The 21,494-nt window shown below is 30.3% G+C and overlaps 2 protein-coding genes across 5 annotated transcripts; one reads left to right on the forward strand and one right to left on the reverse strand.

The window, feature by feature from the left end:
* Window positions 1-9,137: 9,137 nt before the first annotated feature.
* Window positions 9,138-14,727, forward strand: LOC103491474 (protein LATERAL ROOT PRIMORDIUM 1-like). Of its 3 annotated transcripts, none has more exons than XM_008451437.3 (3): window positions 9,144-10,732; window positions 10,924-11,271; window positions 14,423-14,727. In XM_008451437.3, the coding sequence occupies exons 1-3, from the start codon at window positions 9,997-9,999 to the stop codon at window positions 14,431-14,433; spliced, it is 1,095 nt and encodes a 364-aa protein (XP_008449659.1). In that variant the 5' UTR covers window positions 9,144-9,996; the 3' UTR covers window positions 14,434-14,727. The 3 variants fall into 3 exon arrangements, with proteins under 3 accessions (XP_008449658.1, XP_008449659.1, XP_008449660.1); XM_008451438.3 differs by lacking the exon at window positions 14,423-14,727 and adding an exon at window positions 14,033-14,306 and having other exon boundaries at window positions 9,169-10,732; XM_008451436.3 differs by lacking the exon at window positions 14,423-14,727 and having other exon boundaries at window positions 9,138-10,732; window positions 10,924-11,464.
* A 2,749-nt stretch (window positions 14,728-17,476) lies between these two features.
* Window positions 17,477-20,041, reverse strand: LOC103491475 (ankyrin repeat-containing protein P16F5.05c). Of its 2 annotated transcripts, none has more exons than XM_008451440.3 (6): window positions 19,755-20,041; window positions 19,396-19,483; window positions 18,880-18,944; window positions 18,315-18,383; window positions 18,023-18,072; window positions 17,477-17,917 (listed from the first exon to the last, which is right to left on the reverse strand). In XM_008451440.3, the coding sequence occupies exons 1-6, from the start codon at window positions 19,818-19,820 to the stop codon at window positions 17,794-17,796; spliced, it is 462 nt and encodes a 153-aa protein (XP_008449662.1). In that variant the 5' UTR covers window positions 19,821-20,041; the 3' UTR covers window positions 17,477-17,793. The 2 variants fall into 2 exon arrangements, with proteins under 2 accessions (XP_008449662.1, XP_008449661.1); XM_008451439.3 differs by having other exon boundaries at window positions 19,798-20,040.
* Window positions 20,042-21,494: the final 1,453 nt, after the last annotated feature.

Here is a 21,494-nt window from a genome sequence, read left to right on the forward strand (position 1 = left end):
TTGTTGTAATATATTGTTCTATGTTTCCTAAAGGATGCTTTCCAACTATGTTGCTATCAACCTATGTAGCTATATATCTATTTATTTATTTTTCCAATAGACTTTTCATTTGGTTTTGTTGCAATTTGAGGGGGAGAAGAAATGTCACTTTCTTGAAGCTAAGAGAGGCTTTTTAAGCTAGGAGTTGGGGAATGGGATCACAAAAGATTGGGTAGGGTTGAACAACTATTTGATTTAATAATAGGGTTTGATCATTTAGGCCTTTCTTCTTTTAAGTGTGTTTAATTGGCCATTGAATAGATTAGATAATGACACTTGATTATATTTTGTCACACCTATTTCTTTCTTTCTAATTTAGCTCCTATGTTTACTTCAAACCCTATTTTTAAAGTTACACCTTTTTACCTTTCTTTTCACTATTTCTATAGCTAGATGACTTTTATAACTAATTTATATTATATCGATAGTATGTAAAGATGTTTAAGAATAATTATAACGAGTATCGATTTTATGGGTGAATAATATTAAGTGTGTATTGCATCAATTTGATAAAATTGTAAATATAGAAAAGTTTGTAACAATAGACTTCTATCGCTGGTAGACTATAACGGTCGATCTATCAGTGATAAATCAATGTCTTTTGCAATAAGGTTTATCGATGATAGACTCCTATCGTTTATTGATTCTGACATAATTTTTCTATATTCGTAATTTTTTAAAAGAAATTCACTACATATGTTAATGCTTTAAATCTAATTGCTACATTTCCAACTGTCCTGATATTTAAAGTGTACGTCCTATCTATTTCCTTCAACTTCATTCCCTAATTATATTTTAGCCATTTAAATGGTTAATTATCTAATTAATAGAAGTAAGTGTTTATCATTCATAAAATCTGAAATTTTACTATATTTCCAACCGTCTTATCTCAATAAAAACTTTTTATTTTCCACAATGCAAAATATTTTGGGGTTTATAAATATATTTTGATAATTAACTTTGTGATACATAAAGGAATGGATACAAAGATGAAGCATTATAAAATATAGGATTCTAAATGAACCGCTATAATTACAAGTTAAGATTAAAATATAATAAAAGGTAATAATGGGATTTATTTTGATTAATAATAATTAAAAGCAAAAATGGATGAAGATTTTATTAAAGTAATAATTAATTTGTTTGCAATTAGTTAATTAATCATAAAAGTAGATTTGCTTAAAATATTAAGCAGAATCATATTGTTTTATATTCTATATATATATATATATATATATATATATATATATAATATTGTTATATACTTTTCTTTTTATAGTTCCCTTTTCTTTTAATATAAAAATGGACACTTTTTTCCTTATTTGTACGGACACGCATTGGAAATGCACACTGTCTCGAACTCACACATAAACACCACTTTTCCCCTAGTCTTTTTTTTTTCTTTTTATTTCACTTTAATCTTATTACATGTATATGTATATGTTTTTTTCTTCCCTTAATGTTTAAATATAATTTTAATAGTGACGCACCTCTAGATCGAACGGTATTGAGCGGGTGGCTTTGGTTGGATTGTTCGTGACTCCTCAAGATGTCTTATCCTTGTCCAGTTGCTCTTACTAAAGGGAACGAGTTTCTAATTGTTTCAGTTTGATAACGGTGTCCTTCATCTTTTCTCACTGTGATCTTAGTTTTACGTTTGGACTTTGTGGTTTGACTACTTTGGAGTAATGAGTGGTTTTGTGGGGTTTGTTTGTTGTGCACTGCTCAGGTAGTTACTTTCAGGAGATGTTCACGTGAGACGAATTGAATGGTGCGGGCTTTGGGACGTTTGTTTTGATCCCCTCCCCCTTCGTTCGTATATGGAGAGGGTTTGTGGGTTCTGATTATCTGTGTTAAAAACATGAACGATTTCAAAAATAGCAAAATGAATCGTTGATAAAATATAATATATTGCTTTATTTCGTAAGCATTTTCACCATTTTGTTATTTAAAATAATTTATATATATATAAATTGTGAAGAAATTCCATCCGTTGGGCACTTGTATTATTGCCATTTTTTGGAAATTGATAGATAATATGGAGAATTGATTGCCATTCTCAAAGTCAAACATCACTTAACAAAAATCTTACATATTTATACGCTAAAGCATAAAATATTACAAAATTTGTAAAAGTTAACAACTTAAACATAAATTGTAAAAAATTGTAGAAATTTATATTCATGTGAATTATAATTTAGATATTGGCAACTTTAATAACGATTGCCATGGTACAATTCAATATAAATATGTGCACAATGCATTCAAAACATATAACTACACATAATAATTTTTTTTTTTTTAACAATTTTAGTAATTGTTGAGGCTTTAATTTAATTTAACCCCACTTAGTAAAAGAAACTAATTTGAAAAAAAAAAAAAAAACAAAAACAAAACAATTAGAAATAGAGGAAGGAGCATTATTAAAGCAAAGTTGACCTTTAGAGGAAATGTAATGATAGAAAGAAGAAGAAGAAGAAGAAGAAGAAGAAGAAGAAGAAGAGAAATAATTAATAATGGAATTGGGATATTGAAGTATACACCATGAGAGAGTAGCCTAGTGGTTGGATGGATGAATACCCAAAAATTGGAATGACAGAGAACCAATACCCATAAGCACCACCATTGCTTCAAACAAAAATATTTATAGATACTAACAATATATATATATATATATATATATATTAAAATAGTGGTCCATTTTTGTAATTCTCAAAAGTCCCCCAAAATTGGACCCATCTTCCCCAAATTGCACCAAAAATATGTCAAATTTGTACAAAGGTCCTTTTTTATACCTTGTTAGGAGAAGTGTGGTTGATGTTGGGAATCTTTGGAAAATGACCACTTCCAAAATTCCACACGCAATTTCAATTCATATTTCTGTGTATAAAAGTTAGGATTCCAAATATATACCAATTTTTGTGTGCACTAATGTTGTTTTAATATAAAAGAAAGTAATTTGGAACTTCGTATATTTCAAACCGAACTCGTGAGAAAGTCTCCGGTACTAATGTAGTATGAAATTTTTAAGAATTATGATCTAATGTTGTGACAATCTATCGACGTTATTTTACTACTTGTATGTACTTTATGTAGTGTTGAATAATTACTGGTCAGTGGTTATGTAACGAGTTTTACTTTAAAAAATTATTATTTTGAAAAAATCTTAGAATGTATAGATTTCGTCCAAACATTATAATTAATACTTTTTTTTTCTTTACAATATTCTTTAAAAAAGTATTGCTCTTGCTTTTGACTTAAGTTTGGTCCTATATATGTGGCCGTTTCAACAACATTTCTAGCTACAATAAATACTATTTAAAGTTTCTAATCAGCTACATTCAATATTATTTCAAAGCCTTCAGTTTGGTACAGTTTTTACTATTTGACATTCATTTTTTTTCTTTTTTATTGTTTGCTATAATGTTTATTGTTTTTTTTCTCAAACTAAAATAATCTACACCACAAATACATACTATTAAAACTCAAATTAAAATGATATGCACCCCAAACACAAACTATTATAACTCAACTATAATAACCTATGACTTTAATAACAATTCAAAACACATAAATGATTTGCGTCAAGATTTATCCACTTAAACCTATGAGTTAAAAAATAAAAAAAGAGAGAGAATGAGTTATTGATAAGTTGCGTTTAAAATAGGAAAATTATTGTCAATGGAAAAGATGTCGAGAATATTTATAAGATCTGAGAAACTTTTAGTTATAAGAGTTTATCGATAATATAGACACTGATGAATGTTTATTGTCAATAAAATTTGAAATTTTGTTAATACAGTAATTATTTAACATAGAAACGTTGTGAAAATGTATTTTTATTTATTTTTACAAAATGATTAATTTGTGGTATTTTACAATACAAAATGGAAGCTAACTTTAGATTTATATTAGCAAAAGGGTGTGGTTAATAAAAAAAAATAAAATGAAATGTTTGGATTCAAACCCATGATATAGAATTTAGATCATGAAAAGATCTTGGAATAAAATGGAAGAAGAAATTAAAAAAAAAAAAAAAAAACCCCATTTTCAAGCTTTGGTTTTCTTTAATAGTGTGAAATTATTCTTGGGAGAAATTAAGAATTCAACCATATCCCTCAAAAAGTTGAAGATTCTCAACATATATGTTTGAAAGTGATGGGATAGATTTTTTCTTTTTTCTTTTTTTTTTGTTCATTCAATATTGAAAAATATAAATGAAAATTGATAATTATAAACTAAGTGAAACTCTTTAATAAAACACATAATAATTTAATTTTAAGAAATTAATTAAGTGGAATGTCAAAGCTATATATACAACCAACGTTAAAAATATATGAATCGTTTAGACGAATATAATCAAAATAAAAGATAACATTTAAAAATTAACATAAAATATAAGAAAATGAAAAGAATATTTTAAAAAACAGTCAAACATCACGACTATTTGCAAAATTCATCCAACCCTCGGTAGCCTTTTTATGTTTTTTCTTTTTTCTTTTTTACTATACATAACAATTTCGTGAATGAAAAATTATTTAAAATTATAAAATATCGTAATTTTTCTACGATAGATTAAGATAGACCATTACTTTATGTTTATTTGACGTATGTTTTGATCTCTTAATATTTTGTATATATATATATAAATTGAATTTGAAAATTGAAAGAAGTGGAAGAGAGGGAGTAGGTAAGTAAATGAGGATGAGAAGTGAGAATAAAGGGGGAGGAGAAGAGGAAGATTCGTGGCCCCAAAGCTAAGCCAAAGGCCCTAAAGGTGCGGCTAAGGTCATTAGAGCTTTTCAGCTTTCTCTTTCACGTTCTCCAACAATCTCTATTTACTCTCATTATCATCATTCTTCAATTTTTCACTTTTTCCATCCACCAAAATTACAATTTTTCAATTTTAATTACTGTTTTTACTTTACATCACATACACGCTATCGCACGTAAGAGTGAATATCAATTTTCGGAGTCGGTATTTCAACCAAATGGACTATAACCTATTTAGTAAATATAAAAAAAAAAAAAAATCGACCGTTGATTGATTGATCCTGTTCGTTTGTACTTTTTCAAATCAACACCAACTAAACCATCCCTTATCTTTGACCGATTACCTTCAGTTCAATCAATTTTGATCACTCGACTTTATTTTTCTGTCTGTCGTACTCATTTCGATATATATTGTATTGAAATTCTTGTCACAATTTTAAAATAATAACACGAATTTTACTCTAAGTATTACAGATCTAAGTTTAAAAGGTGCAATGCTTAAATTATGTTTGAAAATAGAGGGGATACTTTTTTAGTATCAAATAATAATAGATTAGTGTAAATCGAAAAGGGTGTGAATTTATAGATGGATTATAATAATGAGACATTGATATTTTTTATCATTTTATATGATCATACTTTAGTAAGGAGAGAAAGTGAAATCATCATTTCTTCCCTATAGGCTACATCCATTGTATGGACAAATATGTCTTTAATGAATTTAGAGTATACTTTTTAATGTTATATTTAAACTAATGCATACATATGAATGTGATTCCCTTGTAATATGTAATAACTTTTCACAAATATAATTATAATTAATTTACCTTTTGGATCTATGTGTTTGATTATAGGGTTTTGTTTATAGCAAGGGCATGTTATGCTGGTGGATTACATTATATTGGGTTAACGTGTAAATTGATATTGTTAGAGTCACCATAGTTCGACTATTGATATGTGGAGGGACGATGTGTTAGTGATAGGGTTACGTGTAGTTTGGCTTCCCCTTTATATATAGATGATTTTTTCTAGTCTAAAGAAGTAAAATAGTTAAGGACAATGACGACTTTTAAATATATTTTTTACTAATTTTTAAAAATATTTACGTATGACAATATAATTATATTCAAAACAAGTTATATATTTTGCACTTTATTTCCATTTTTGGTCTTTAGGTTTTGTTAAATTCGCATTTGGTTCCTAAGTTTTAAAAATAAACATTTTTAATCATCAAGTTTATAAGAACAGACTCATTTGGTTCATCGAGTTTTCAAATGGAATTTTCCTTTTTAGTTCTAAGTTTTTAAAAATAGGTTTAAAGAGTTTTTCAAATAGCTTTATATTTTTATTTTAAATAATTATATGATATTTTAAATTATAAAAAATAACTTCTAAAATCCATACTCGCTCAAAAACTATTTTTTAAAATTTAGAATATCATATAATTATTTTTAAAGAATAAAAAATAAAGTAAGGACTTTGTAAACTTATTTTTTTAACTGTACACCTAATTTTTAATGCTCGTATACTAAAATGTAGTTTTGAAAACTCGAGAGCTAAAGGGATCTATTATTATAGACCTAATAACTAAAAAGATATATTTTAAAAATCAAAAACAAAAAATACATATTTAAAATTTTGGATTTAAATAGATATTTATTAAATTGATATATTTTTTTTTTCTAAAATTTAAACAATTTGCAAACAAAACATTATCCATCTAATGTACAAATGACGTGGAGACAACACAAAAATCCTATATGCTACTTTAAATTAATTATGTTTTAGTCATACACCCACATATACATATTCTTCAATTTTAATACAAAAAGTCATACATTACTTATATATACATAGTCTTTTCTAGTACATTCGGGAGCTTTCGATCTAACTCGGTCTCGCACCAAATCTTTCTCAATCAGTAGCTCTTCGAAAAGGGAGTGAGAATGATGATTTTCCGTACAAATCTAATGGAATAAAAGAGAGACTTCGCCAGAACTACTGTCATAGCTTGAATTCTCTGTCTTGAAGCAAGTTCGAATTAAATAAATAAGTGTGATCAACTCAAACATGTATACATTCAAATCGACATGACCGATAATTTCTAACACTATAGGGAAAAGAAAAAAAAAAACACAACACAATCGCTAAACTTTGCCAACAAAACTTATAATTGATGTCGTTTTAAAAGAGAATTGAACGCAAAATTTTAAAACGATATTTGATATGAAATTTAATGTATTGAGCAAAAAATGTTTCTTAAAGAAAAACTATCGTTGACAAAATTGCTAAAATTTTTACAAAATAAAGTAAATTTCAAAGTAAAATATTTTTATTTTGTTATGTTTGAAAATATCACTTTATTAATAGTCAAGCACGATATTTTAAATATAATCGATTCATATATATATATATATAAACTTTCAATCTTTTACGATAACGTAAATATACGGTAGCCGATATAAAACTTGTTGTGTCGATTATAATTTGAAGTAACAAATTTGATTCCTTTCTCTTCCCATTATGCAAGTAATTGCAATAGTTTGAAAAAGTAAAAAAAAAAAAATAATAATAAAATAATTTATCAAAAATAATAAAATGAACAAAACATTCTGAATTTATAGCAAAACCAACTTTAATAGATTTTTTTCTTAGTTACATTTCTATAAAATAAATATAGTTTGATGTTTTAATATTTTTGAAAAAAAGGAAATTGTCATAAATATTAAAAAATTAAACTATTTATAAAATATATATAAAAAAGAATTACGAAGAATTTAATAATTTTACTCGGAAATTGTTTCAATTTTGTTAATATATTTAAAAATGCCTCCAAATAAATTAAAAAAGAAAAAAAGAAGAAGAAAAGTAGATAAGAGAAGAAAAAGAAATGAAAAAAAAATAGGGTTTCCGACAAATAATACAATCCAATGAATGGACAAAGGAGAAGGATTTGGGATGACTTTAGCCGCTCTTCTGACTACTTCTTTTTCCCTCTTTTTTCTTTCTCTTTCTTCCATTATCATTTATCACTGTCACCACCCGGTTCACTACGACCGTGTCCATCACGCGACTTCTCAACCCCTATTTTTATTCTATTTTCAATTTTTAAATAAATACTATTTCTTCTTCTTTTTTTTTTTTTTTTTTTTCCAATTTTCAAATTAAAATAATAAAAAATGTAATTTTCTTTGTTTTTAATCAATTAAAAAAAAAAAACATAGTTCATGAAATCAAGCTAATTTTCTGGAGGGGAAAAAGAGTAGATTTAGAGTGAATGTTTTGAGGGTGATTTTAGGAACCCTCGAAATCATATAAAATCAATTATTTTTTTTTTATTGTTTGAAACTAATTCATTTTTTTATTGCTTGTTTTTTAGTTGTTTAATTTAAAAATATCTATAAAATATCATAAAATTAAAAATTCTATCGATGACAAACATAACACGATGAAAACTGAATGATCCCTTTAGAAGTTAATATTATACGAAAATTTTTCATACTCTTTAAGAAGTTGTTTGGGACATTGAGTGAGTAATTATAGTTTGATTAAAATATTTTGTGTTTATGTATAGATTATTTTAGTTTAATAAAGAAATAGAGTAAATAGTATTTATTGTGGTTAATTTGAGTCTTTTAAATCGTATTTGCCGGTGGTTATTATATTACTTGATAATATTAACACCGAACGACCCTCGAATATTTTCATAATTTACAATAATTTTTTTAATTTTTATTTATTAAATTTAACTTTTAACGCACAGTGAGTATGAGTTTTTCAAGTGGTTTTTTTTGTTGTGGAAAGAAAAATTACAATAATTTCCATTTATTAGGTTTAATTTTAACAATTAAAAGCATGAGTTTTCTTTCTGAGTTAATGAAGTTTATTTTTTTATTCTATAATTGTTCACAAAAGAATATAATTTTTTTGTTTTTGAAATTCAACTTAGAATTGAAATGTGACATAAAATAGAAACAAACATCATTCTGAAAACACACAGAAGTAAAAAAAAAAAAATATACATATATCAATGGTGTAAGGAAAAAAAGTGTTTACATATAAGGAAATAAAAAATAGCAAAAATATCCTATATTCTATGCAACAATCATTTGAATATCTAACCTTAAATCAAAAAATATATATATCCCCTCATTTAATTTTCATATTTTATAATTAAAATTTAGTTAAGATCGAAACTTCATCGATTACCGATCGAACTAAACACTTTAATATAATCAAAGTTATAATTTACTTTTAGTCACAATAATTAACAAAGAAATTAGTGTTTAAATAGACAGAAGATGGGTAAGTGTTTAAACCTCTTTCCCTCTTAATTTTCCTCCCTACAATTGTGAGTATAATTATTGGAGAGAGAAATAGAAACCCCACTTTCATATTCTCTTCCTAGCAAACATATTCACGATAGAAAGAGAAAAAAAAAAAAAGAAGATTATTATTATTTTTTGAAAAAAGCAGAAGCAGAAGCAGAAGAAGAAGAAGAAGAAGAAGAAGAAGAAATGGAAGGTGGAGAAGATGATAAAATGAAAGGAAAGAAATGAATCTCCTAATTAAAACTCCACTTTCTTTTCTTTTCTTTCCCTCTGCTTCTTCTCCCAAAAGCCAAACTCTCTGTCACACTCTTCAGAAGCAGAAGAAGCAGAAGCAACAGCAGCAGCCATAACAGAAGCAGAAGCAGAAGCAAAATTATAAAATCCCTTCAAGAACAAAAAAAATTTAAAAGAAAAGAAAAGAAAGAAAAGAAAGAAGAAAAACAAAATCTCCCTCTTCTTCCCTCCCTTTTTCTGTCTACAAAATCTCTCTGCTACAAATTCAGAGAAAGACCCCACTTCCCATATAACACCTACATAGATTGTGTTCCACCTCCCTAAATCTTTTTCCCTTCAAACCCCATCTCAATTTGTCACCATTTTTATTCATATATTTTTCCAAAATTCAATCTTGTCTGTGTGTGTGTGTGTGTGTGTATATATATATTTCCATATTTAACCCCTTCCTCCACCTTCAGTTGTGGCTACTACAAGGCGGTTACCTTCTGATTCCGGCGCTTTTGCAGATTGGGCGGCTCCCACTTCCTCAGCCGCCCGTGCTGCTCCTCCTGATGATCTCTCTCTTGGCTTCAATGCCGCTCCCTCCGCCGCACCTCCTCCTGGACCTCCCGTCTCCATGTGGTCCGCTGCTGCTCAGCGTTCTCTCAATTACGGCCTTGGATCCGAGATGGGAATGGTTGGTCTTCGTGATGTTTACGTCGTTGCTCCGGCTTCTTCTTTCAACCAAAATCCTCACCAACACGATGTTAATCTTCTCTCCGATCCTCATTCTCTTGCTGTTTCCAATCCTGCCACAGCTCTCGGCGTTGGTGTAGGCGTCGGGGTTATTCCCCTACTTACCGCTGGTCCCTGCGTTGGAGTTGAGGAGGAGAATCTTTTCGGTAATCGGAGTAGTAACAGAGGTGGAGGGATTCAGTTTCAACAATCGACTCAACATTATTTAAAGAAAACGCCGTCGGGTTCTCTCGATCATGTTTCCGGTACTAATAACGAGTTAATCGGTGGTGGAATCGGCGGTTCCGGTGGTCTGGCTTCGTCGTCGTCGGCGACTACGACGTGTCAGGACTGTGGTAACCAAGCGAAGAAAGATTGTAGTCACAGACGGTGTAGAACTTGCTGTAGAAGTCGAGGGTTCGATTGTGCTACTCACGTGAAGAGCACGTGGGTACCTGCTGCTCGACGGAGAGAACGACAACTTATGGCGGTTACTGCTACCGCCGCTGCCGATGGCTCCTCCGCTTCCACCTCCGGCGCGAAGAAACCGCGGCTAATTCCCTCGCAAACCACTTCCCATACCTCCACTTCCAACACCACTCCTCCGAGAAGCCTCGATACGAGCTCCAGCCATCAAGGTACCAGAAAACTCTTCCGAATTTAGGGTTTCGATTTTCTTTTCTGCCAAAATGCCTTTGAATCTCTTATCTATCGGTTTCGTGGAGCCAACATTCGGTTAGTGAACCTGTGTCGATTTTGCTCTATTTTATTTGTCAGATTCGTAACAATTTTCGGCGTTTAATTTTTTTTCCTCAATTCGCGGTGGCAGATGTCGGCAATAAAGAGGCACTACCGGGGCAAATACGAGCACAGGCGGTGTTCAAGTGCGTGAGAGTGACGGCGGTGGACGACGGCGACGACGAGTATGCGTATCATGCGATGGTGAAAATTGGGGGCCATGTGTTCAAAGGATTTTTGTACGATCAAGGCGTTGAAGCCGGAGACGGATTTCCTAATGTATCAGAATTGCATTTAGGTGACGGTGTCGGTGGCGGTGGAACCATAAATAATCGGAATGGTTCGTCTTCTTCTCCGCTTGTTGATCCGTCGGATGTTTACAATACTGCCGCCTCCGGCAGCGGCGGCGTTCCGGGTTTTCTTGGTGGATCAAATTATGGTAATCAAATTAGTTGATATATATTATTCTGATTTTCTTAACAGTTCAACGTGCTTCCCCAAATCAATGGGAAGGGAACTAACCAATTATCTTTAGAAAATCTCATTTTATTTATGTCTAATCTGATTGTGTATAACTAATTTCTCTCAACTCTGATCTTGCAACTTTCATTATTAATCGAGTCATTTACTAATCTGGGGGCATCTGTTCTTGAAAATGTTATGAGGATTGGTATCTCTTCTTGCATGCTTCTTATTCTTTTCTTGACTTACAAATCTTCTTGTCTAGGCTAAATCTACAGTGTTTGTTGGTTATTTTATTGCTTAAAATTAGATGAAATCATAGGGATGTGAGTCATCTTATCTTGTGTTCATATTTGTCTTGTGTGCTCTTACTGTTCACTCATGTGCCTAACAATTTATTGTTTTTCAAAGCAATCTCATTTGATACTATCTGCTTTTTTTAAAAAAAAAAAAAAAACTTGTAATAGTTTAGTTTAATCATGTGGGGGTTTCTCTTGATGGGTATGGAAATATATTCCTAACCTCTGTTGGGTTGGCTTTTTCTTTTTGGTTGGTTTGCTTCTTCGGGAGCTGGAAATGCTGAATTCCATTGTTAGGTGATGGATTTAGCCTTTCGTTTTCTCAAAGCTGCTGAGGTGTCACAATCATAAGATGTTTGAGAAAATGATAACTTTGAAAATGATGTCTTTTTCCCCTTCACTATTCCACTTCTTTTAGTCCACTAACATGTCTTGTTCATTCTTGCTTCTGTTGTATATCTTTTGTGTCCAATTTTGATTTATTGATTGTAAGTTTATGTTCTATATCCTAGAAAACTTCATACTCTACCTATTAATCTTTCTTTCCTCCCTTCTAAATCAATTGTTTCTCTCGTTTCTCGTGCACCGGTTTTCATTTTGCTTCCTTGTTTACCATGCCTTTTTGCTGGGATAATTGCCATCATCATTTCATGTATATATTGTTTGAAGATATGATATTAAATCTGGATTCGCAGGATGGTTGATGTAGAATTAATTTGACACGCCATGTTGTGTATTTATTGTTGACATTTTAGCATCTATTTTGTCTGATGCTAATAGGGCAACAGTCCTTTGAAATGCTGAGTAAGCCCCTTTTTTTTGTTTTAAATAAAAAATTGAAATAATCCATTGTTGTTTGCCATTGTTGACCTAATTCATTTATTATAACAAAGTGGCCTACACATTGAATGCTTGCATTGCGCTTGTTTTAAATGAGGAGTGGATAGATTTTCTCCTTGGATTTCTTTAAGTATTTTCCCAGTGTTGGTACCTTTGGGAACAATCTTAACCTTTGCTCCACCTGCACATTCTGATTGTTCTGTCTGTATTTGAGCATTGAGATGCCACTGCCAGGCTTAAGGGATTAGGAAGCTTAATAATCAAATCTCCATAATGGGAGGATAAGTATTTGTTTTTTTTTTTTTTGTTTTGTAGTTATTTGAAATTAAGGTTTAAATATTTGATTGATTAGTTCCACTTGCGATTTCTTTATTTCTTGCACATGCATAAAATAGTGGCTTTATTTTTCCTGGATTTCTGGTTTCAACCTTTGGATATTAATATAGGCATGGGGTGAACAATTTTCTTGAAGTATAGAAGAACAAATATTTATTAGGCCTTACTATTTTGTTTTTCTATAGCTGTCGGTGTTCGAGTGGGTTAGGCTTACTTTGGCTAATCTCTCTTGACATTGCGATACTTTAATACATATGGATGTCAAGGAATCTTGTAGGATATTCAACTTTATGTCGATGGTCACCATGATTGAGACTCCGACTCTTTGGTCCCTTAGACCTTAATTTATTTGAATTTATATTTATAGGCTTTCTTCTCTATAGTAAATGGAAAGATATTCCTCCTTTGCTTGCGAGGGCTCATTTATTATACTCTTCCCTTTACATTTTATTTATTTTATTTTATTTTTTGTGTGTAATTATTGCCTTTGGTGCTTCCATTTATTGGTGTGTTCAGTGTTTCCCAGTTTAGCTAGTCTAAATATTTCACCTACTCCATGAAAAATTGGAGAGTAAGCCTTTTTGTGTATTCATCAAGTCCTCTCTTGCATCCAGGGAGCCAACTAGTTTCATATCATATGTGCTTCTATATCAATTTCATTCCATCTCTTAGACCATTCTTTACTCTAGTCTTGCTCGTTTTATTGCTCGTGTGAAGGAAATTTCAGCCTATAATGCATCTGTATCTCGTTTTACTTTAATCTTGTTCGTTTAATTTGTAACTTTGTGATGTTTTGCATTTGGTTGCATCGTACGGAGTTGTTTTAGATTTGATTTATATGATATTGGAATTAGTTTTTATGTACTGATAAATGACGACACTTATTGCCCTAAAATCGATCTCTCTGATTTATCTTTTTCACACCAAATGTTGTCTTTTTATCTGTGTTTTTTGTGATTTTATGTATGAGGTCTTTTCTATCTTGTTTGTAGTGGAAGAATTAGGTGTATAATTGTTTCGTTTTTGATTGAGACATTATTTTGCTCGTAAAATGAGCTTTGTGAAAGTCTTAAAAAGGAACAATGAAAGAAAATAGAGAGAATTCTATATTTACTTCTCTGAATTCTTTTTCCATTTTGTTTTCACATTTTTTGTTACCTCTTAATTTGAGTGCAAAATTGACTCTTTTCTATCCTTCAATTTCCTAATTAAGTTGAAGATTCTTTTTAAATTATTAATCATTACCCATTTTTCTACTTACAGGTATTTAGGGTTTTAGTTGTATACGCTAATCGAATCAATTTTGATGGTGTGAAAAATAACGTACGTCTTTTGAGCAGTGGAAGACATGATGTTATTTAATTAATCAAGGACATAATCTATATGTTTGGATTAAGAATATGGGTTTTTAAGGATTCGATTGCATGATGAATGGTTGATGTTGCATCTCTAAGTGAATATCATTTTTGTATCAACTTTTAAACGTAGTCTATTATTCTTTTCTGTAGCTGAATTGACCTTTTGCTATTTTTGTTTTGTGTTCCATCGAAATTTCTCTACGCTTTTCCAACTGTTAGACAAAGTGTTATGGAAGATTTGATTGATTTCTTAGGCTATTTATTGGTTTCTTTGTATTATTGTCTTTTCAACCAGTCTTTTCGTAAGCAAATATTGTGTTTGAATAACACGGATCAGAGTGGATGGGATCGTGCCATCGAGTTGGATGGCTTAGTCGAGAGGCTATGGGTCGTGAGCTTCATGATCTCTTTCCCAAGTTGACGAGGCCGGAAGGAAAAGGGGTGCAAGTGAATTATAATAAGTTAAAAGAGATTTTTTGAGTGGAAAGCTCCCTAAGAGTAGTTTGTAAGAAAAAGTCGATCGAAGTTTATTAGAAATGTGTGTACAAGTTAACTTGGTTTTTGAAATCTTCTCCTAAAAAATATACTCATTTTAGTTTATTTGATCTCTACAAAACTCGTGGCAACACAATTAGGTGTGATATATAAAGAGATACCCTATTGGCTCGTAATCCATTTTCATTTGAACGTTTTCAAAAAAAAAACAAAAAATGTAATTAAAATATGATTGGTATGCTTATTTTTAAAGATGATTTTAAAAGACAAAACACCAAATAGCTCATTTTTCAAATAAATTGTCTCTGTTTTATATCTTTTTTTTGAGAAATTGTAAAAATCATATACGATTATTGTATTTCAAATTTAAAACCAAACACAAATTTTGAATTTTAAATCGAAGAAAATATGTTTTCGAATTTAATAAAATAGTAAAATTTGTTTATGTGTTCTACTAAACTTTTTGTTTTTTATTTGAATCACGAAAGGAACAAAGTCTTATTTTCTTTTGCAAGTAAAGTAAGAAGAGAAGATGCAAGCTACAAATTGTCATTAGGCTTCATAGGAGCTATATTTTGAATGTTGTAAAACGTTTACAAGTCGAGCTAACACGTAATGAAATTTATACCGTTTGGTTCGCTTTTCTTACCTACATATTTTTTTTTTGTATCATGCATAGTGTTATTAAATAAAAATATTTTCTCTCTTGATTAAACTATTAAATTATTATTTTTAATTATTTCTAACAAATAAAAAAAAAAAAAAAAAGAATAGTATTCATTTATAAGAAGAAGAAGCTTCGTATAAAATAATATGAAATTTCAAGTCGATCGTAATTACATAAAATATTTTCTCTCTCCGATATCCGATCCCTCCTCTTCTCTCCTACTCTAACCCTACAGATCCCTTCCTTCTCCCCTCATTTTTCCGATTCTATAATAATCTTCTCTCCAGATCCACTCCTCATCCCGCCTGATCCTTATTTCCTTCGCAATCTGTAACGCTAAGTGTCGATCTCACCGGCGAGCGGCGAGGTTTAATTTACTTTCCAGGTACGCTTTCTCACGCGCAAACATTAAGCAATTAATATTTTCCAACATCGAATCGGTTGTGGAATAGTTTTTGTAAGCGAGCAGAGGAATTTAGGGTGAAAATGAAGTTGAATCTTCGGCAAAAGAAAAAAGAAAAAAGGAAAAAAGGTAGGGATGAGAAGAGAGGTTAAGTTAAAGTAAAGTAGGAGTTGAGACTGAGAGAGTGTATGAGAGAAATTGTCTGTTTGTTTGTTTTGGAGTATTGGAATAACATTGTCATCAAATCTGCTCCCTGACCATCAGAATCTTCACTGCTTCCTTCACTTTAATTCATCGCCTGCACGCTACCATTAACTTTTCTTTTCTTTTCTTTTTTTCTCTCTCTCTTTTTTAATAAATTTTGGAAAACTTGAATTTGAACCCTACATGCATGAATCCGTAAAAGGTGTATGAATATTATTTATCTATTTATTTATTTTTAAAGGTGAGTGTATAATGTCGTAGTTATTGGAGGCAGAGAAATTATGGTCTGTTTATGTTTTTATTATATATAAGGGTATCAAAAAGTTGATACTTTTGCTTAGTTTGTCTTCGGGTATTTTTTATTGTATAAAGGTTAAATAGCCTAAGTGTAAGTATCAATTACATATTACTATAATTCAAACTAAAACATTAAAAAAAAAATATATATATTTTTAAAATAGAAATTAATCGTAGCCTGTGATCATAATACATTATTATTTATCTCAAATACTCTATATATGTTTGTGGCATTAGATACAATAGTGAGTAATTTGCTTACATAATTTTTAGGATTTTTATAAACTAGATTAAAATAGTTTGCATCTTAATGTTAGTTACCATAATTTAATATTTTTTCTGTTTATATTTGTGGATGTTAGTGTCTAGACCATTTTTTGCATACCTCCAACTAATCTCATAGGATAATCTACAAACCCTACAATATTTTAGTTTCAAGATAACTTTTCCAAGAAAATTAGTGCACCCATCTAACACTACAACATTTGGTATCAAGATAACTAAGACATTGAATCCTAGCTAGGTACCAACTACCGTTTGAATCCATGACTTTTTTATTATTAAGACGGTCAAAAAATTAATAATTTTAATAATCAGTTGAGCATCCCAAAATCCCAACAATTGTCTCTAAATTTTAGTTCCTAAAGTTTTAAACTCTATTCACTTGTATTTTTGCAATGTTGTCCCTATATCGAAGTATTTAAAAAGCTCTAATTCGAAGCTTTGCAAGAACAAAAAAAAGAAAAAAACAACATCTTATTTAAAAGCTTTGCAAAAAGATTATTTATTTAATTATTAATTGGTTTTTTTGTGGTGTTTTTTGTTTGATTAACATTTTATTCCATTCCTTCAATTGCATATATATTTTCTAAAAGTTTGGAAGTAAACTAAACTTGCAATTTTGTGAAATATATGAAAAAACTACAATGCATATATATTTTCTAAAAATTTGGAAGTCAACTAAACTTGCATTTTTGGGAAATATATGAAAAATCACCAATCAATTTTGTGTCATTGCATTTTGAAAATAACAATGCAATATTAACCAAAATTATGTCTAAATCTTAATGCAATTTTAGCTTTTATTTAATATTTAAATATTTCGCTGTGACAATTTTCAAACCAACCCTCTTTTAGATTTTTATTTATTTATTTATTAATTTCTGTCTTCAAATTTTCACAACTTTCGAGCTTGATTACATTCTAGCTCTCTAAATAGAGCCTAAAGTGCTTTCATTACTGTTACTATTACTAAGAATGAGAACATCCAATTCAGCCATAAATAAACAACAAGAAGCCCATTTTCAATGCTTATTTGAATCCAAAATTGATAGAGAACGTAACTTAACAAAGTCTAATAGTTAAGGTCCAATCAACAGACTAATCTAAATCTAAACCACGTAATCATCAAGATGAAACCTAAATTAAACCCCAATTTACAGAAACCAACACACTCGAGCATTTAAATGACATTACAAGATGTGGCTATTTGTAGTCTTATTGAGGCATCATCTTATCTTTTTTCCTGCAATCTTTGTAAGAGTCATAATTTATCCAATATATTAAGCCAACAGCAGATCAAAATTTTGATTTCCCTCAATTATGTTTCCACGGTTGAAACATTGATGCCGGTGAGCTCGATTTGCGCAGCCACCGTGTTGATTGCGTCAATGACATCCATTTTCCCCCGAGTCAAAGCCTCATCCACGGGAGTTTTCTCATGGCTATACACGTAAGTAACATTTGAATTGTTACAACCCGACAAAGATCCTTGTTATGTTACAATGTTTGAATTAAATCTCACAATGAACTTATAAAACATAACGTACCTGTTCAACAAGCTCAAATTGGCTCCTGCCAAGATCAACTTCTTCACCACCTAAAGAAATGTGTGAAGACAATTAGGTTTGTGTAACAATTAACAAATCTAATTGATTCATGAACTTTCAAAACATTTATTTTTTGAAACGAGTGGAAGATCGATTAATTATTATCGACAGTTTATGAACCTATACAGGTGTTTAAGGGAACCCCTTGAAGATCAATTAAAAGTTTGGAAGCCTGTGAAAGATGAAAGCTTATAAACTAAACCGAAAAGTATTAAATATTTTAGAGCATTACCTCAATATGCCCATTCAGACATGCCCAATGCAGTGGTGTGTTCTTCTCTGCATTCAAAGCATTCACATCCTGCCCGCACTCAAAAAGGTTAAAGACATAATGGAAGGGTAAAGATTTCACGAGTAAGATTTGATAAATCCAGCCAAAGGTTTTAAAATGAAAATTGCCAACCGACCCTTCATCAGGCAGAAGATGAAAATAAATAGGAAAGTCATCGAGCTAGTTGGTGATGTTTATTCAAGGGAACAAACCAAAGTGTACTATCCAAGATAAAACAAAACTACAGCAGGCTCAATAAATATAACGGGGGGTAGAGTACATTGGAACGCTTAATTAAGTTGAATTCAATCAAAAAGGGAATTGTAGCAGTCCAAATTTATTCATTTCATAGTTCAAGCAGATTGACGACAGGAACGATGATATGGATAACACAATGGATAACACAGATGCATGAACAATAGAAGCAAAAAGCTGTTTCTTGAGAAAGAATCCTCTGTCAATTATTAGTCAGTGGGAAAATACATAGCCAATCAGCAGATAAAATTACATGAAGTAGATATCTCACCACTCCTCTATTTATGAGAAACTCCACTATTGAAAGATGTCCATTTGCAGCAGCCATGTGTAGAGCTACAATCAAATAACAGAGATTACAATAAACCGGAAAACTTGATTGCCTTCTATGTATGACTTCATCTTCAAATGGTCTAGAATTTAAATTAGAAATATATTGTTACACTTAGAACCCATTTGCATTGATTCCCTACATGTTTAATAAAATTTTTTAAAGGACTTAGAAAACGATTCCAAATAGGTTTTTGTGCAAAAAAAAAATCAATTAAGTTCTAACTTGAAATTTTTTACTGACTGTATCAGTTAATTGTAGAGTGAACAACTAAAGATAGCAGGTGTGAGTATGTTTATGTTCAATGGAGTAATTATGTTTTCTTATTAGGAACAGAAAGCTTCTTTGAAATCTTTGTAAATCTGGAGGAACATAAGTTGGAAAGTAAACTCATGAAATCTTAAAAATCTCATATCAAATGAGTGGGATTTATGATGAACACAAAACTATTGTTACCAGTTCGGCCCTCGGAATCCTTGGAATCGAGACAAACACCAGCAGAAGTAAGCCTTTCTACATCCTCCAAATCGTTGTATCTAGCAGCCTGTCAAGTGACATAAAAAAAACCTAAGTCCTCCATTGCTGAATCCTTAACTCCCCAATATATCGATCTCTCAAGTATGATGTAAATGATTTGCTACCCATGGACTTTTCAGAGTTCTAGTTGTTCATATATTTCCATTATCAAAATCACAATAGGAACGAAAGTGCAATCCATTTGGTTAAATGACCTTATAATAAGGTCAAATTGTAGAATGAATGCTTCGACAAGAAGATGAGAAGATATTCTGCAATGGAAGGAAAAGTGAACAAACCAGAAATAGAGGATTCAATAAAGCAAGAGATTGAAGATTGTACATCAACGAGATCCTCAATGTCATTCATCGTGGTTTGCACGGTGCTCTGCTCTTCTGATTGATTAGCTTCCACAACCATCGTGATACAGCCGAAATCTCCACCGAAAAAAGAGAATCCTTCAAAATCTGAACTGCTTGCGACGATCCCCTTGTCACTGTAAAGAGATTAAACCCTAAATTGTCGATTGTAGGCGGAAGAGAGTGCAAAAGCAATTCCGTCCAACTGCCGCCTTAGCATTGCATCTTCCGTTGTTTCGCTCCAACTAACCGACACGTAGCTATTTCCATGGGCCTCATTTTATTAGGCCCAAAAATAATGGGTCTGGTCCGCATTTTGATGTGCAATCGAGATCCAGCCCAGTAAAGATTTTAAGTTAGGATTTCGATTTTATAGTAAAGGAAAAAAAAAATTCAAAACAATTTATTTTTTTATTACATGAGTTTAATAAAAATAAATTTGTTAATTAGATTAACATAATTATCTGTTAATCTAATTAATGGGTCATTTCAATGTCAATGGAAAATTAACTGACATTGTTTCATTATAATTTATAAGTTTTTAACCTTCCCATTCAAAAACAGTAAGTTAGCTGAAAAATATTTTTAATCCCTAAATTTTTATTTTTTCAAAAAACAAAACTAATTTAGTTTTTAGACTTTGGTTTATAATGATTTAGGGTTTGTTTGGATTGACTTAAAGAAAAAAATATTTTTCAATAAACTTGCTTTTGTTTAAATTCATTTTCGTGGAAATTGTTTAAAATATACTTAAGAAAATAATAACATTCAAACATTATTATTTTCTAAATTAAATATCTTAAATACCTGAAAATCCAAACAGGCCATAGGTCGGTATATTTTTAATTTTGTATCAATTTAGTTCCTGATTTCGTGTGTAATAACTTAATGACTTTACTTTAAAATCTGTAGCAATGAATTCTATGATATAAACAAAATTCACCAACATTCGATTTCACTTTTTTAACATTTGATGATGTACACGTTGTATTTTATAGAATTGTCGAAATTGATTTATTTAGGTAAAAAGATCTCGTTAATCTTTTACACTAAAATTTATAAAGAGATTAGTTTTCTTTACGTCCAAATGTTGTTGTAGGGTCATGGATTGTCCTGTAAAGTTAGTCTAGGTACGTCCAATGTGACCCAGACAAAATTCGAAGGAGTAAGTTTGAAATCCTTTATAATCTATAAAATGATGGACGTACGAACCTCCCATCGGGAGAAACACAATCATGAACTTAAATGGATGCTTACATTGTGCACAAGTCACACTTATAAAGGTAAATACATAATTTGGATTTCATAATATAGAGAAGCATTGTTAAAAATTAAAAAGAAAAACAAAGATTAAATTATTACAAAATAGTAAAATTTAGAACAAAAACTATCTTTTTAGTTCATAAGTTTTGATGAATACGTGTATGTTTAAAAATCAAACATTTTTAGTTTTTAGGTTTATAAGAACAGAGATGCGTACCTTTTTATTAAAATAACTTTATATTTTATTTTAAATAATCAACCGAACAACTTCCCAAAAATCATATCGTCCTTATAACTATTTTTAAAATCTTAGATATAATGTAATTATTTTTAAAAAATCAAACATATAATTAGAAACTTATAAATCTAACTTTTAAAAATTTATAGAATTCATTTCCAAACGAATCTTCATCGACC

This window comes from Cucumis melo, chromosome 5 (genome assembly GCF_025177605.1).
Source record: "Cucumis melo cultivar AY chromosome 5, USDA_Cmelo_AY_1.0, whole genome shotgun sequence".
NCBI lineage: Eukaryota > Viridiplantae > Streptophyta > Magnoliopsida > Cucurbitales > Cucurbitaceae > Cucumis > Cucumis melo.